At 37.8% G+C, this 15,970-nt stretch overlaps 3 protein-coding genes across 3 annotated transcripts; 1 reads left to right on the forward strand and 2 right to left on the reverse strand.

Annotated features, from left to right (window-relative positions):
- Positions 1–164: 164 nt before the first annotated feature.
- LOC118041397 (protein RESISTANCE TO PHYTOPHTHORA 1, chloroplastic) lies at positions 165–1,808 on the forward strand. Its single transcript, XM_035048712.2, has 4 exons — positions 165–519; positions 650–860; positions 1,034–1,203; positions 1,309–1,808. Exons 1-4 carry the CDS (start codon positions 244–246, stop codon positions 1,333–1,335), a joined length of 684 nt encoding a protein of 227 aa, XP_034904603.1. The 5' UTR covers positions 165–243; the 3' UTR covers positions 1,336–1,808.
- A 122-nt stretch (positions 1,809–1,930) lies between these two features.
- LOC118041396 (transcription termination factor MTERF4, chloroplastic) lies at positions 1,931–5,301 on the reverse strand. Its single transcript, XM_035048711.2, has 3 exons — positions 5,170–5,301; positions 2,894–4,573; positions 1,931–2,258 (listed from the first exon to the last, which is right to left on the reverse strand). The coding sequence occupies exon 2, from the start codon at positions 4,547–4,549 to the stop codon at positions 2,984–2,986; it is 1,566 nt and encodes a 521-aa protein (XP_034904602.1). The 5' UTR covers positions 4,550–4,573; positions 5,170–5,301; the 3' UTR covers positions 1,931–2,258; positions 2,894–2,983.
- Positions 5,302–9,556: 4,255 nt separating this feature from the next.
- On the reverse strand, positions 9,557–15,129 carry LOC118041395 (RNA demethylase ALKBH10B). The gene is made up of 7 exons (XM_035048710.2): positions 14,482–15,129; positions 12,206–12,339; positions 11,969–12,086; positions 11,547–11,663; positions 11,350–11,465; positions 11,099–11,253; positions 9,557–10,382 (listed from the first exon to the last, which is right to left on the reverse strand). The coding sequence occupies exons 1-7, from the start codon at positions 14,924–14,926 to the stop codon at positions 9,890–9,892; spliced, it is 1,578 nt and encodes a 525-aa protein (XP_034904601.1). The 5' UTR covers positions 14,927–15,129; the 3' UTR covers positions 9,557–9,889.
- Between the last annotated feature and the right edge of the window lie 841 nt (positions 15,130–15,970).

The raw sequence follows: 15,970 nt of genomic DNA on the forward strand, positions 1-15,970 counted from the left end.
GATCAAAATTAAGCAAAAGACTTGAAGTGGAGAGGGAGGGATTAAGGAAAGAATTCAAAGAGAGAGAACTCTAAGACAAATATAAAAAGTATAGGGACTATCAAGCAAAATAACACCCCCAAAAGCTTAAACAATATCGGCAGAAGTCGGTGTGATATTTGTAGCTAGCCATACATTCCTTATCAAATTGCATGCAGCCTTTTGTCTTGGTTGAAGAACAAAAACAGAAACCAAAAATATACCATGAACGCTCTCCTCTCAAGCTCAACCTCTCTCTGCAACTCTCACATTTTGAAGCTTACATCCAAACCCACAAGTTTCAGGCTATCATTACCATGCAATACCAATACTACCCAGTGCTTGGGCCGCGACAGCTTGACCTTGAGAATACGAGCCAGCAACAATGCAAATGAAGTGGATACGCAGATTGCAAAAGAAGATCGGGCAACTGAAACTAGTAATCAAGTCTCCAGTTCATCATCTGCTGCCCCGCCTGCAATTGACAGAGACCTCAAAAAGGTTGCTTCTATTTTTAACTGGTTTATTTTCTTATGGGTTTCTTTCTTCAAGTTGTTCCGTGGATGTTGATGCTTATGTTATTGGTATGAATCGAGTCAAAAGGATGTCTCTCTTTGTATTGCAACAACAGGTGGTTCAAAAGACTGCTGCTACCTTTGCACCGAGAGCTTCCACAGCTACAAAAAATCCTGCTGTACCAGGAACTACCTTGTATACTGTTTTTGAGGTTCAAGGCTATGTCTGCATGTTGTTAGGTGGAGCTCTTTCTTTCAATCTCATTTTCCCATCAAACGACCCTGACATTTGGAGATTGATGGGAATGTGGTCCATCTGGATGTTCAGTAAGCTTAATTCATCCTTCTCTGTTTTTTCCATTTTTAAATTCATTTATTACTTCATTAGCTCAAATACAAGAAGCTAGCAAGCTCTGGGTTTTACTAGTCCAATATCCTCTTGGGCATAATAATTTGATTCAATTAAAGATTCAGTAGCCATTTTGTTTTTGGGCTGGCAGCAATTCCTTCCCTTCGTGCCCGGGACTGCTCCAAGAACGAGAAAGAGGCTCTTAATTATCTATTTCTACTCGTCCCTTTACTCAATGTTACAATCCCCTTCTTTTGGAAGTCCTTTGCGTTAGTATGGTCCGCCGATACCATTGCCTTCTTTGGAATGTATGCATGGAAGGTATAATATGCATGTTTTAATTTATTTCTTCCTTCAAGAACATTCATAGAGTTGGATACTCTTACTTACTTTGATAGTCATTTTGAAATATGATGCTTTCTGCAGCTGGGATGGCTCCAGAAAACAGAGTAGCTGGAATTCAACATTTCTTCCTTTTCTTTGTTTGGATCGTTTGATGCAGATGAGACAGAAACATTGCTTAGACCTGCAATTGAATTGCCTTACTACACCACGTACGGGCATGGAGATAGTTCGCGGTGGTTGCACAGCAGTAGGTGCCTTCTGTCAGTAAAGATGGAGATGCCTGTCTTTTCTTGTGGCGTGTAATGACAAATCCATCTTGATTTTATTGACTGTTATCCCGGGGGCTTGCTAGCTTCTCGTCTTCTCTTATTTTATTAAGTGGATTCGATTCACTGCAAGTGATACCATGCACACAATACCTTTGCTAAAAGATGTAACATGATAGTTCATTAGCAAAATAGACCGGGAAAACGATTAACCAGCATGTTCATGGCAGGAGGCTATGCAATTTGGCTGTTGGAAATCTGTGTAAATGTGGACTGAATGGCAAATTGTATAGATCGTTTTACCTTTCTCATGGATGTTCTGTTTTCCTTATAGATCTAACAAAAAGAATGGGAGTTACATTTCTTTTCAAAGGGGCTTCTTAAATTCTATCAAAAAGAGACTAGGCACTTCAAGCATGCTTGAAATAGAGAAGGTGAAAAATTAAACACCAAAACAAAGCTCTATTTGTTGAACTGGTTCATGAAAAAGCTCCAGAGAGAATGGATGAAGACCAACAGTATAATAATACAGGGACTAATGTAATCTGGCATCACAAGCTGTAGCATGTTTATAATTATAAATAGTACAAGCTCAATGACCTAGCCCTTTGTTGTTGGAGGAAAATGCTCTTTCAAGGGATAAGCAGGACACCGCCATATTCACATATTGGGTTGGTATTGTGAGATCTATTGTATCCATCAGGATCCCTTCACATTCACCCACATAACCCAAATGCCGACTAGTATTCTACCATCAGTTACTTCCTGCACAAACAAGTTCCAAAACAAGAATCAACAGGGGAACCAACAATGCAGCAAGCAATGACACAAAGTAAATGAACGCAACTGCCGATTATTGTAAATATCTGGTGACTCAAAGAAGAGGTTATGTTATGCTTATGGACCCCTAAAATCCTCCTAACTGCAACACTAAAATATTTCAAAGCAAACTAAACTTGTCATTCTCAGCTATCTCGCAAGCTACCAAACATGCCGTTAACAAGGCACTACCATAAAAAAAGGTAATGGGCGCTAAAATGCAACAGGAACTAAAATGCTGTCAAAGTTATTCCGTGAAAAATGCATTACAATGCAAAAGGCAGCATGAACTGGCTGAGCTTATCTACAACTTTTAGGGAAGAATGTTCAGGAATTGTTATCTCCGATCTCTTATAGCTGTACCAGGGACTTGTCATAAAACAATCTTCAGACATTGAACATGCAGACATACAGTTAGTTTAGACCATTTGTGTAGTTTTTTATCTCTAAAATCTGCTACGCCAATGAAATCATGATGGTTTGCATGTGTTTTAAGAATCGGATTCTAATTCATCTTACATGAACATCAATGATATTAGAGTTCTCAAATGCCTTAAATTCTCAATAAAAAAAATTCTTGCCTTTGAAATTGCATCTACTCAACATGAAAATCAATTTCATGAAGCCAAGATCCTCCAATGCAGACCACTTCTTACATCTGACTCATAGCTCTAAATGTGCTCATCATCACTGTCGTCATAGTCAGAAGCAGAATCTTCACTCCTTGGTTCCGTCAGAGTATTCATGTCAAATGATGGCATCTCCATCTCCTCCATGTCAATAGTGTCATACTCCATTCGTTGCTCAAACTTCTCATCAGAGCAGTTAAGGAGCCATGAAAGTGAACACTTCATGCCCTTCTTTGCAACCCTCTTATGTCTTGGTTTTATAGTGGACTCCAAACCATATGTAAAGAAAGCAGGGAAAGTAACCAAATCATCCAAAGGTCTTTCCATCACCACTTGGAAGTAATCAAAACTGTGTTTCATAATGTCAAGATTCAAAGCAAGCAACTGGGGACATCCCACAACCATTGCCCTCACTTGTTGCAAGGAGAATCCACAGTCTTTAAGGAAATCCACATGTTTCACAATAGGTAGTCTACTAAGGCTGACGACCTGTGGCATCTTCTCAACAACTCTGCCAAAGTCCTCAGGGCCCAAATCAATAACTGAATGAAGTAAACACTGTTGACCCAGAAGTTTTTCCTTCAGCTCAATTCCAATAATCTCAGGATATTGTGCCACCACAGAAGGAAGTGAGGATTTTCTTACATTAAACTCTAAAAGGGATCCAACATTTGGTTTCACCTGTTCCTCTAATCCAAAACCAAGGATGTGAGGTCGCTTTTCTATCAATCTAGCTACAGCTAGTCTTGGTATGCCCAAGCTTTCAAGATACTCCACAAAAGGCTTGATCACCCGTCCTACTCGCATCCCCAAAATCTCTGGGTATCTAGTTAAAACCCCTCCAACTTCTCTCCTTGCTAACCCGATTCCTACCAAATAAGCCACTGATGTGCTCATGGTCCCTTCAAGCTTGAACCCCAGAATTTCTGGATATCTCTCAAGCACCCGAGGGATGTCATTTGGCTTGATATCCATTCCTTGAAGATATTTGACCACTGGATCTAGATCTACAACAACACTAGCATGAAGGACTTGGGGATATCTTCGTAAGAACTCAGTGAAAGTGGATTTCCTAACACCCAATTTTCCAAGATAGTCAAGCACAGGAATCATGTTCTTCTTCACACTGCAACCGAGAACAAGCGGGTAGTTGTTGATGTCCTCAATTGTGAGACCTAAATTGTGAAGGAAATCAACACGTTCCCTCATAACCTCAGTAGTCACAGGAAGCTCCAACCCATCAAGTTCATCAGGGACAATACCAATTCCCCTTAAGAATTCATAAACCTTGGCACGATTTGCTATCTTCTCATTTTTCATTTCCAGCAAACTAGGTCGACTATAGAGGGATGAAGAGCTTCTTTGCTTCCGACCCAAACGAACATTACCTGTGTTGGATAGAGTTGAACCCACAGAAGTTGATTCAAAAGTTCTCTCAGCAACATAACACCGAAATCTTGTGACCTCAGTCCTCTTCATGTCATTACTTGGGATTCTAAGAGCTGATGTAGAGTTTAGCTGTAGTTTGCAATATACAAGAACGGGTAACTCTGGATGTGCAAGCAAAAAAACAGGTCTCGTAATGCCAGCATAGCTTACAATCGTCATTATAGTTTTGTAGCGTCAACCAATCTGCAAAGAGACATTGCAACTCATGAGCTGCAAATGAATGCTATTTCACACCACAACTTAAACCATTCAAACAATGAATATTCAGCCGAGTTCATTCAGAATAAACAAATAACCTTGAAGATTTAGCCGAATTCATTCAAAATAAACACATAACCTTACAGATTGTGGGAATAAATCCTAAATGAAAGGCCCGAGAGAAAAAAAGGGGAGGAGGAGGAGGAAAGCACCGCATTTAAGGGCTTTAGCATAAGCATCATATCAAACAATGAGATAGAGGTAGGACTAACTGTCAAGTGGACCGAAAAGAAAAACATAAATCTATATGCAAATTAACAAACCCATCATATAAAACTCAAAATCCTAAGATTAACAGCCTAGAAAATACAGAGAAATGAAACCTATTAGATTCACTGTACAAGTAACAAATGAAAACCCTAAAAGGAACTTAAAGCTAAGAAGAAGAAAATGCAGTAATAGTAGTAGTAAGCTTCAGCATTCTGTGTTTTACTTTCCTGGGTTTTCTTCATTATTAACGACTATTTAGAAAAAGAAGTAGTGAACAAATTAAAAGAATGGTACGAAGATTAAATAAGGACCTGTGAGCTAAACTAGAGTGAGCGATGCCCCCTGCTTTGTCTACTTCCTTGAGACTTGATAGAAGAAATAGGGTAAGGTTTTTGAGTCCGCCACGATCACACCATTGATTTTGTTTCTTTTATAGCCCTTTCCATAACTTGCAAACTAGCCCCTCTGGATTCTAAGAATTATTTTATAGCCCTTACATCTTTCTATTTTCACAACGGAGTCTTACAATCATAGGGAGAGACCCGATTGAGATTGAGATAGGAGATTAGAAAATGGATTTTTGATTGACTTATCTATATTGAGGTGATAATATGTCTGACACTGCTTAGAATTAGTACTAACATTAATGTGTAGGCAATAATACAAAGAAATATTCTAACCTCAAATCAAAATGAAGGACTTAAATGAGGTACGTATAATTTTGAGTATCAAATGAAAAAAACATAATAGGGAGTTTTGCTATTTTGTCAATCTCATTATATTGAGAAAATCTTAAATAAATTTAATCATTTGAATATCAAAGAACCAAATACTCCATATGATGTTTCCTTTAGGTTTACAAAAAATACTAGTAGATCAATTGCTTAAATTAAATATGTTTGTGCAATTAGTAGCTTAATATATATGTCATGCATTGTACTAAACCAAATACTGGTTTCAGAATATGTAAATTGTCTAGATACATAAGTGTGATGGCACTTGGCATGTGACTTTATGTAACATAAATAGTTTTTTATTTATTTTTAGAATCAATTAATTTAAGTTAATTAATTATTTTTTGAAATTAATTATGCATGACATATCTTGCTAAGTTGTTCAATTAATTTGAATGAAGAGTTGCCTTTTGAATTCTATAAATATATTGGTCTGGAGAAGTATGTCTTTAAACTTTGCAGATATATTGGTCTCAATAGGTGTTGTAGTAAACTCTATAAATATATTGGTCAAAAAAACAATTTATTTATGTTTATAAAAAAGCAAAAAAAAATCTTAATAAATTTATAGAAAGTTGTTGTCTATAAATTTAAAATTTTGCTATATCTTGAGATTAACTCTATAATAAATATAATAGAGGCAATTAATACAGATTATCTTTACAAAATTACACTACCCAAAACTTATTACCAGTTTACCATACCAAATAATTCCTATGGTGAAGAAAATATTTACTACTAGATCGTAATTTGCCATTTCTTATTATTTTTAAAAAATGAAAAGAAAAAAAAAAACTTGTTTTTCCTCTTGCATCTGTTTTCCGGATTATGCTGTAGAATATTTCGGCAAAAGAATGGGGATTTAGAGCCGTTGAAATTTGCTCATTGCTTTCTGATGTTCATGTTAGTTCTGAGCATTTTTTTTTTTTTTTTTATTTACGTGGGTGTCCGGGCCAGCTTGCGCGTACCACGACTAATCTCAAGGCTCACTGAACATCCTGTAAACCCAGTGAGCATGTAAGGCACCGCGGGGGTGACAGGCGTGCACAGTGAGGTTTGAATCCAGAATGCAGAGAAAGGGAACAAGTCCCTTCAACCGCTAGGCCAAGACCTCAAATGCTAGTTCTGAGCATTTTTGTCCGTGATACTGGTGGTGATCTAATCGATATAGTATTATTTCTGTTAATGTCTTGATTGGACCGGAAATGCTTGTAAAAACAAGACCATATCTTTTTTTAAGAATTGTCCAGCAAATTTTCTGGACTTTGTAGACAAGTTGTAGATGACGATTATCTGTTTTGTAGACAAGTTGTAGGGTGGACAAACATGTTCTTCACAGTCCACAGGCACTCTTGTGAAGAAGTGTCTGTCGTCATGAAGGAAAGTGGCTCTCTATGTATTTCATCAAACTCACATGAGAAATTCTGGAAACGGAGAATTTTTTTTTACCTTCGACAACAGCACATTCCATATCCCTGTCCTTACGGGTGCTTTCTAAAACAATTGCTTCTGGATAGATGCATCTACATGAAAAATACTGGTTATTTTTATTAAGATTGAAAAATAAATCCACAAAAAGCAGGATAGTCTTTAGTTAGTGCTCTCTTTCTGTTTGCAGTAATGATTAATTCCATCCTCGCCCTTTTAGCAATTTACAGCTTGCAAATCCAGAGCTATGAGCATGTGATTGCAACTTGGCAGTGCTGTTCTTGACACGAACGTGGGTTGATGCTCCTGCTCCTGGCTTTCTGGGTGAAAACCTCATTTAGTCTCACACTGTTTGAAATTATCGTTTGCTGCAGATCTGGAATACCGATGAACATGAGGCTGTGCAAGCGCTTGCCATAACATCTCGCCCACCATTCAAAGTGTATGCAATTCCTTTTCTCCATCCCCTTAGTGTTATAAGTTACAAACGAATAATGATGCTCTGCTTTTCCTGTTTTGTTTTTCTTGTTCAGATAGCAGATGACAAGCTTCTACTTAATCTTATCAAGTCAAACGATTTGCATTTTTAGTCGCATCATCCACACTTTTTAACGTCTACGATTCCCTGTAATCTCCACCCTCAGATAATCTTTCTAGTTGCTATTCTATTCTACTGCCAGTACTTGTGCGTTTTATAATTTTTAATTAAATCATCTTCATTCTTGATATGACATTACCACTCCCTTGTAGATTTGGCCTTTTACATTTGATTCCTTCGCGGTCAAAACATCGTGGCAACTTTCAGAAGCTATTTTCACATTCATAGAAGCTCTTTTATGATATTCCTTTTGCTTTCATGTTTTAGAGGATGGCATATTCTCCAGCATGCTTTTGTATTTCTTCTCAGTCAGATTCTCTTAACTGAAAAAAACAAAATCTCAGTGACACGTTTCATATAGGTGAATCTTGAACTTGTAATTTCCAACGATTACTCTGTTTTCCATGACCTCAATTAGGTGGTGTATGTATATTTTTCTTGGTTATAAAGTGAGTGGCTATGGCGTCAATTCTCGTTTGGGTTATACATGCAAAAATAAGAAGCTTCTTTAGCTCTTTCATCATAACATTGTTTCCAGGTTCATATATGAGGACTGGTTCCAGCCCCGTACTGCTGAGAAGTTGAAGTTGCCCGTCTTTTGGGATGATCAATGCCTCCAAGCACCTCCAAAAGATGAACTTTGAAACCAGCACATTCCTGTGCGCATTGCAAAAAGAACATTGATCTCCAGCAGTACTTTGGTTTTCAGATGACAGTGTCACCCTTTCCTCTGTCATCAAAGTTCGTCGTTCAGCTTCTCTTTCTGCTACCAAAACATGGAACTCCGACCCAAGCATCCCGTCGTTCAGCTTCTCTTTCTGCTACCAAAACATGGAACTCCGACCCAAGCATCCCGGGATGCTTGGGTCGGAGTTCCATGTTTTGGTAGCAGAAAGAGAAGCTGAACGACGAACTTTGATGATAGAGGAACTCCGATATCACTTCTAGAGTTAAATTAAAGCCTAGAGTTGACAAGATAGGGATGGCATTTGTATTGGATTTGGTGTGCTGTTGCTCAGCATTGTTTAGTGGGTCCTCTGAAATACTGTCCCTGGAATCCACATGTTCACCAACCCAGACGGACCCATCACATCCACGTATCAGGTCGTCTCCATAGTGTGTTCCAAATTTTCTGGAAATGATTTTCTGTCTTTTCACTAGATAGCTACGGACTGTGAGCAACTGACCCTTCTCAAGCTGTAATGCATCAAAATATCACTGTTAACGATAGTAATAGCATTAAACGAACGACTACTGACATACCATGTAGACAACTACTGTCCGGTCAGCTGACCAGGCCGATCAGTTGCTGTCCAGGCAGGTCTGTTGGGCCCCAGCACGAACAGGCAAGACCAGATAGTTGTCAGATCAAATCTGTTGGGCCGTAGCCTAACAACCAAGACCGTTCGGCATGTCCCAACCAGTCAGCTGAGCAACTTGTCCGGCTATCTCATCAGGCTCATAAGCCTTGAAGAACAGAGATTCTTGGGTCAAATGGCCAACCAGGTAAAGGGTAAAAAAGATAAAGAAAAGCTGGCACACCAAACAATGTTCACTGCCACAGCCTCTCGTTTTAGATTTGTTTTTTTTTATTATTATTTTAAATTTAATTATTTTTAAAATATGTAATACTATCTTAGCCATTAAAGAAATGAAGATGAAGAATGGTCATAACTCGTTACTTGATTAAAAGATTGAAAAAAGATGTGAGATTTGTTTTATTTAAATTTTTTATATATTATATATTAAGATAATTTATTTATTTATTTATTTATTTTAAAAAAAATTATTCACGAGAATGTAAAATATAATTTTTTAAACATGAAGATAAAATGAACAATTAAATTATAGAAGACTAATGTAATTAATTTTCTCTATTCTAATTTCAAAATTACCATCAAGGGAAATAAAGACAAAGCAACCAGGGAGCAAGTAATCTGTCTGTAAAAAAGGATTAAATTTCAATAACCTTAGTTAATACAAAATTCTACCCTCAACTAGAACTAATTCACAATGCTCAAACTTGAAGCTCAGCTAATCCTAGGGACCTAAAGGATTGGCAACAAAGAAATGTGTACTGACCGAGATAAGAACCCATTCTTAGGGAGGAAAAAGAGGAAACGAATTAAAAAACTAGCTCTTCCGGCAGCTCTAGAGACTTTTTTGTACAATAAGAGAGAGCTCCTTCCTTCAGGAGAGGTGTATATGTCCGCCATGTTTGTATTTGATTCATATTGCTTAATTTGGCCCCGGAGCTGCCTCAGGATAACTTCAGGCAGATTTCCCTTCAATACTGATACCTGTATCAGAAGCAGAAGCTGCTACGTGTGTTTCGACCGGAGAGGAAAGTGCAAGGAGGCGTCCTCTTTGGGCACGGGGTGGAAGATGTTTTGCAGGTTTTCTGGATCCTACAGCCCAGGGCAAAAAAACCCCTGTACCACCGTTGGGCATTCTTTTGGGACTCATGACCATAGGGCGCATTGGAGCGAGCATGACCACAGGAGAACTAAGAACTCCCCAGTTAGGAGGCATTGAATCCATTGGCTCGTAGCCATCAAGAGCTCCATTAGGCACTGGATATGGGCTCGGGATGCTAGGTTGCCATAGGGTCATGGCACCGTTCATGGGACTGGTTGGTGGTGACTGCCCTTGTTTGGATTCAGGACGCACTCTGAAGAAAGTTATGCTGGCCCTTTTGTTTGAAGACGGGCACATTGCATGTCCGGCCATGTCAGCACTGTTTCCCCTCATCACTAAAAGAGACCTGCAATAATTCCAAAATCATTTCCCGATCCAAACTTGTCCGTTGGCACATACTGATGGAAATCGACGACTCTCTAGGAAAAATTTAGGTTAACATAATTTCAGACAATGCAAGCTAACTTTTGTAGGATTGCAGCAAGACACTCATGCTTTCCAGTCTAACACACAGTAGAAAGTAAAGAGATGATTGAGGCAGAGGTCACAGGTGGACTTTGTGAGATGCATTGAGATTTGAGAGCATTTACGTAACTTCAGCCTGTCAGACTATAGAAAGCCTGGTTACAAGATTAATGCCGCCTCCTTCTCTCAATGAAGTCAGTGTTACTAATAAAACTTAGAAATGCCGAGACTTCTTAAGTTTCTAAGATTCACATTATAATCAACACAATTTCAGAAAAGGAAACACGTGTTATTTTGAACTGGCATGTTTTTTAACGAGTAGAAATGACAGTATATTTCCAGAAACCATATAAACCACAATAAAGTTAGGTGATGCCATGTGTTGTGGGGTAAGAAGAAGAAAAGCAACAGCATCATGATGTAGCTCCAATGCAAGGTTGTTCTTTCAAGAGAGTTTTTTGGAGTGGATTTTTTTATGAAGTTATGTTTTATCAGAAATGGGACTCCTGAATTTCTATAGTATGAACACGAGCCTAATCACTCTGAAACTAACAAATACCTATATACTCTTTGCACAAGTTTTGAAGGCATGCATACCCTTGTTTCAGAAAGAGGGAGAGCGATCCTCTATAATTACCATCACTATCACTCCCGAGAATACGCCCAAAGGCCATTGTTGATTCTGAGAGGATAAGTGTAGAGATTGGCTGGTCTAGATGAGGTGGCTTCAGAAAAGGTTGTGAATATTCCCCCTGCATCAAAAAAAGCATGTATAATTCGACTTGCTTTCCCAGTATAATTTCTATACAGAGACAACGTGATGATTCAGAACAAGATAGAATGCCTACCTCATCAAAGAAATGGATGATGCATCCATTAGGCTTTTTATATTCTGGAATTAATTGCCATTGAACCAGGTGATCAATGACACCTTGGAGAAGAGCTGGAATTGGCTCTATGTTGCCTATGAAAATTAAAACCGCAATTATAAGTTGCTCCAATATAATTTTGCTGCGCAATTAAGAAAAGTTACATGATATCTTACTTGATGGGTTGTTGCTTGCAGCTTCCTCTTTTATATGTCCAAAAATTGGAACCCCAAGCTGAATCAGCTCCCTCTTGTTTCCCTTCACCTGCTTGTTGAATAAAATAAAAGTCTCGCCTGTATCCAGTCGTCATGAAGATCATTCACTCAGTAATAGACAAAAATCTTGGCTGTTAGCAAGGACAAGCCATATTCGAAAAGCGTGTTTAACCAACTTTGACATGTGCATTTAAGAGAGTTAGCTATCCCCCATTCCGGCGATTAGATCAAAGATCAAATGACCGCTAACTCACGGCAGTTGATGGTGTACGAGAATTTTCGTGAAAATTCAAAATGGTCCTAGCGTACGTCCTTAGGGCACATTCTATTAAAAAACTGAACGCGGCTACATTTCATAGAAGTAGCAAGAAGAGAGAGGTCACCTGAGAGTTCACCATTCTGGCCAGCAACCCGGAGTTCGTCGACAAAATCAGTCAACTTGGACAGCTCAGAATCAGTGAATATTGACTCGTATAACTTCAAACCTTTCACAACATTCACCTGCCAGGTGTAACATCTCTCAATCAATAACAGCCGGCTGCATTTTTATTTTTGAAAATTCCAGCTTCTCTAAGGAAACAATTTTTTTTGTTTTCTAAATTTTGAAAGAAAGAACTCGCCGTATGCCCCTTGACGTGCTCCTTGGCTGTGAATCCTTTTGTCAGCTTGATTTGAGTAGGACGTACGCCGCAGTCTTCATGATTGGCACATATGTCATCGTCATTCTCACTAGCAGGCTTCACTTCTTGAGATCCTGCATTCCCAATCCAACAACAAGAAAATTAAAATGGACTTAATTTAGATTAAAGAAAAATATTTTTTGCATTAAATATCTAATTAACGATGTTATTAAACTATGTCACCCCCACCCCCCCCCCCGCCCTCTTATGCTCCGCTCCTTCATTTATTAAGGCCAGCATCAAAATTAAGGTTGATTTCGCTTCAACGCTCCCAAAGTCCATCCACCATCAAAATTAAATTAGTAAAGGTTGAATTTTGCTTCAACGGTCCCACATTCCATCCACCATTTGATTGGAGAGTCTTAAGGCAGGGAGGTAGGCAGGTCTTATGCTCCGCTCTCTTGTTTACTAGTAATCAAGTCCCTTCAAGACTTTAGAGTCTCGGACCATGTGGGTTTTTATCACGAAACACCTTTTTCCTTCCCCGACGGCTGGACAAACTCTCTAGATTTCTGACAAAGCTGTCACTGTCCAAAATTGTTCAAAACCCTACCATATATATATAAACACACAAATCTGCTACCAGAGACGCAAAATAAATAAATAAAACCAAAGTAAAATAAGAGTGCCGCACTATGGGAGATTCGAATCTCCATCGTCAGGCTGCCCAAACCGTATTTTAAAAAACCAGTTTAATCTGGTGGGCCAGGATTAGATTCAGACTGAGCTTAACAAAAAATTAAAAAAAAAGGAGTAAAAATAACAGTTGATTATTTATTTTTTTACAAAAATAACATTATTTTGTTTTATAAAAAAAATAAAATCAATTCAAGATGATGATCTGGTTAAAACTTTTGAACCGTGTCTTGGATTTGATCCATTACTGGGATAGATTTAAAAACTAGAAAACTACGGGAGCAAAAACCATATGGCCCATCCCATGAAATTGGAGTTGGACCGGCAACTCGGAGTTACAGTTGCAGCTAACAAACTCCCTAGAAAAATTTGTCGAGGAAAACTCTCAACAACCCAGCACCAATAGCAGGTACGCACTCGCGGAGTCATGCATGACGTCAACTAAAAAAAGATCAGACGGTCACCATCAGCCGCCGTCTGCAATAAATCATGCACGCATCTCCAGGAAAGGTAGTTTCATCAAGCGTAAGGTTATTCGCTACTCCCAAAACTACCTGTAACTTCGGCTGCAGAGAAGCTTTCCCCACCTCATTGGCATACTCAACACAAACCCCACTAAAACCTCGAGAGAATATCCATCGCGTCAAAATATATAATATTTTTTTCTGAAAAACAATTAAATAAATAAATAACTGGAGTATTTGATATTTAATTTTTCTTTTTCCTTTACCTGTACTTCAAATCAAAACATGTCAAGGGTGGCCAAAAATCAAAAAGGAATTTTGTTAAATTCAAAAGTCATAGAAAGTAGTAGAACAGGGAAAGGGAGGGTTTGAATCTCGGATCTGATGCAGAAAAACATGCTTCTTTTAAGGTGTTTGATAACGGAGGTAGTTTTTTTAAAGTGGTATTTCTTCAAAAAATATATTATAATAATATTTTTTTATTTTTTAAAATTTATTTTCAACAACACACATTAAAATAATAATAAAAAATATTAAAAAATTAATATTAAATAAAAATTTTAATTAATTTCTATTTAGACCGCAAGACGAGGATTTATGTTCTTGATAGAACAGAGAAAAATAAAAAATCAAATAGAAAACTTGTTCTTTTATTAAAAAATAATGTAAAAAAATTGCCATTGACCATCACTCTCCATTTTTTTATAATTATAAAAAAAGAATCAAGTTTTATAATCTTTTTTTGCCCGTACTCCTTTCTACAAAAGCAAGCTGGCTGATTTCAATTATGAACTCTTTTTACTGGTAATTAAACAAGAAAATGACAAGCACATAAAAAATGAAATTGCGCTCGCGCATCGTTGAAGTTGCCATTAAAAAACAAAAACAAACAAAAAGATTTGTCTATTTAAACAAACAGAAAATATATAAGAATCCGATTTTCTGTCAGTTTCCACTGTGATCAGCCGATTCTCCGTCGAAATTCCCGAGGACAATTAACAAATCGATAAGAACAGGGGAAACAAAAGGAAATTCATTTGGTTGAATATACGATAGAGAGAGAATAAGAAAACAAGAAGGTAAATTTGGGAGATGAAAAGATTAGATTATACTTACCTGAATCAGTTATATCACTATCAGGTGAATCCTCCTCCTCTTCCTGAGCAACATGACCATTTTCCACGCCTATTTTTACTTTCTCATCACTGAATTTATTAGTCTCCACGTTTCCGAATGACGCTGCTTCCAGTTTTGTCTCAGCCACCCGCTTTAGCTCCAAAGCCACGTCTGCAATGGAGTGGTACTTCTGCATCTGGAGCACAGGGATCCAGTTAAGCCTCCTCCCATGAATGGCCGCGAACACCGCCTCGTACTCGGATCCTGCATCCAGCCGTGCCAGGTGGCTACACAGAGCATCGATTATGGCGTTAGCCGCTGCGAATTCCCCACGAAACCAGGCAAGAATAGCGTCCTTGGCAATCGTGTCCGCCATCATCATCGGCACCGGCACCACTGGTGGAGTACCTTGATGATCCGTCGGCGATACTGCTCCTGCCGCCATTAGCTCCGCTGCTGTTCTCAACTAGATAGTAAAGAAACAATCGTTTCCTTTTAAATCTACCAACAATCGGATTTTATGAAGAGTCTGCCGGCAGAGATATCGGTGATGGTGAGTATATATCGGGTTGACAGAATAAGATGGAGAAAGGGGGAGGGGCAGGTGAGAGAGAGGACTGTCTCGCGTGTAAGGGTAGGCTTTTTGGGCCGCACCTGTGACATTTTTATCATAAACATAAAGGATGGTTCGTGCCAACTCCGTACGTGTGGGGATTCGTTTGTGTGACGTGGCATAATTACAATGAACTTTACTAGGAGTTCTGCTTTGAGAGTAGAAAGTGTATTTTGACAAGCACTGGAAATAAAATTACTTCTTCTTTTCACCCTTCGTTTATTTTTTTTCCCACCGGTTTACATACTAATCGAATATTTAATAATAAATCTCTTTTTAAACAATTTTTTAAAATGTACTATTATATGATAACACTGTTCCGAACATCTTATATATTTAATAATATATTTTACTTTTTTATCTCTAATAACTTTTATCTCATAATACCCGGATAAATGAGACGGTTGAAGGCCAAAACCCGTTTTTACGGTTTTGTTTCCGGTGAACCGGGCCGGGTCTTAAAACTATGATATTTTAAGATTGAACCTAATTCTAAGTTTGACTTGGACTGAATTTATTAATTCTTATTTGTTCTCTTTTCTAATTTATTTGAAATAAAAATGGGGTTGGAGTGAGAGATATTTAATTATGTTTCTAGTTTTTTTCATCTGGGTTGGAATATTTTTAATTTTAGGAATTATCAGTCAATTGATCATGTTTATTACTTAAAAAAAGTCACGATTGTCCTTAATTAATTGTCAATAATTCAAAATAAATATTTTCAAATAATAATTATAGCCAAATAATTTATTAATTGTCGTTTATTAAGTTATGATAATCATCCAATAATTCTCATACATGTTTCCTATTAAGCCACCGTTTTATTTTTGTGTTTAGATGGATTTAACAAAAAATATTTTAATATAATAATGTTAA

The sequence above is a fragment of the Populus alba genome, chromosome 14 (assembly GCF_005239225.2).
Source record: "Populus alba chromosome 14, ASM523922v2, whole genome shotgun sequence".
Taxonomy (NCBI): domain Eukaryota; kingdom Viridiplantae; phylum Streptophyta; class Magnoliopsida; order Malpighiales; family Salicaceae; genus Populus; species Populus alba.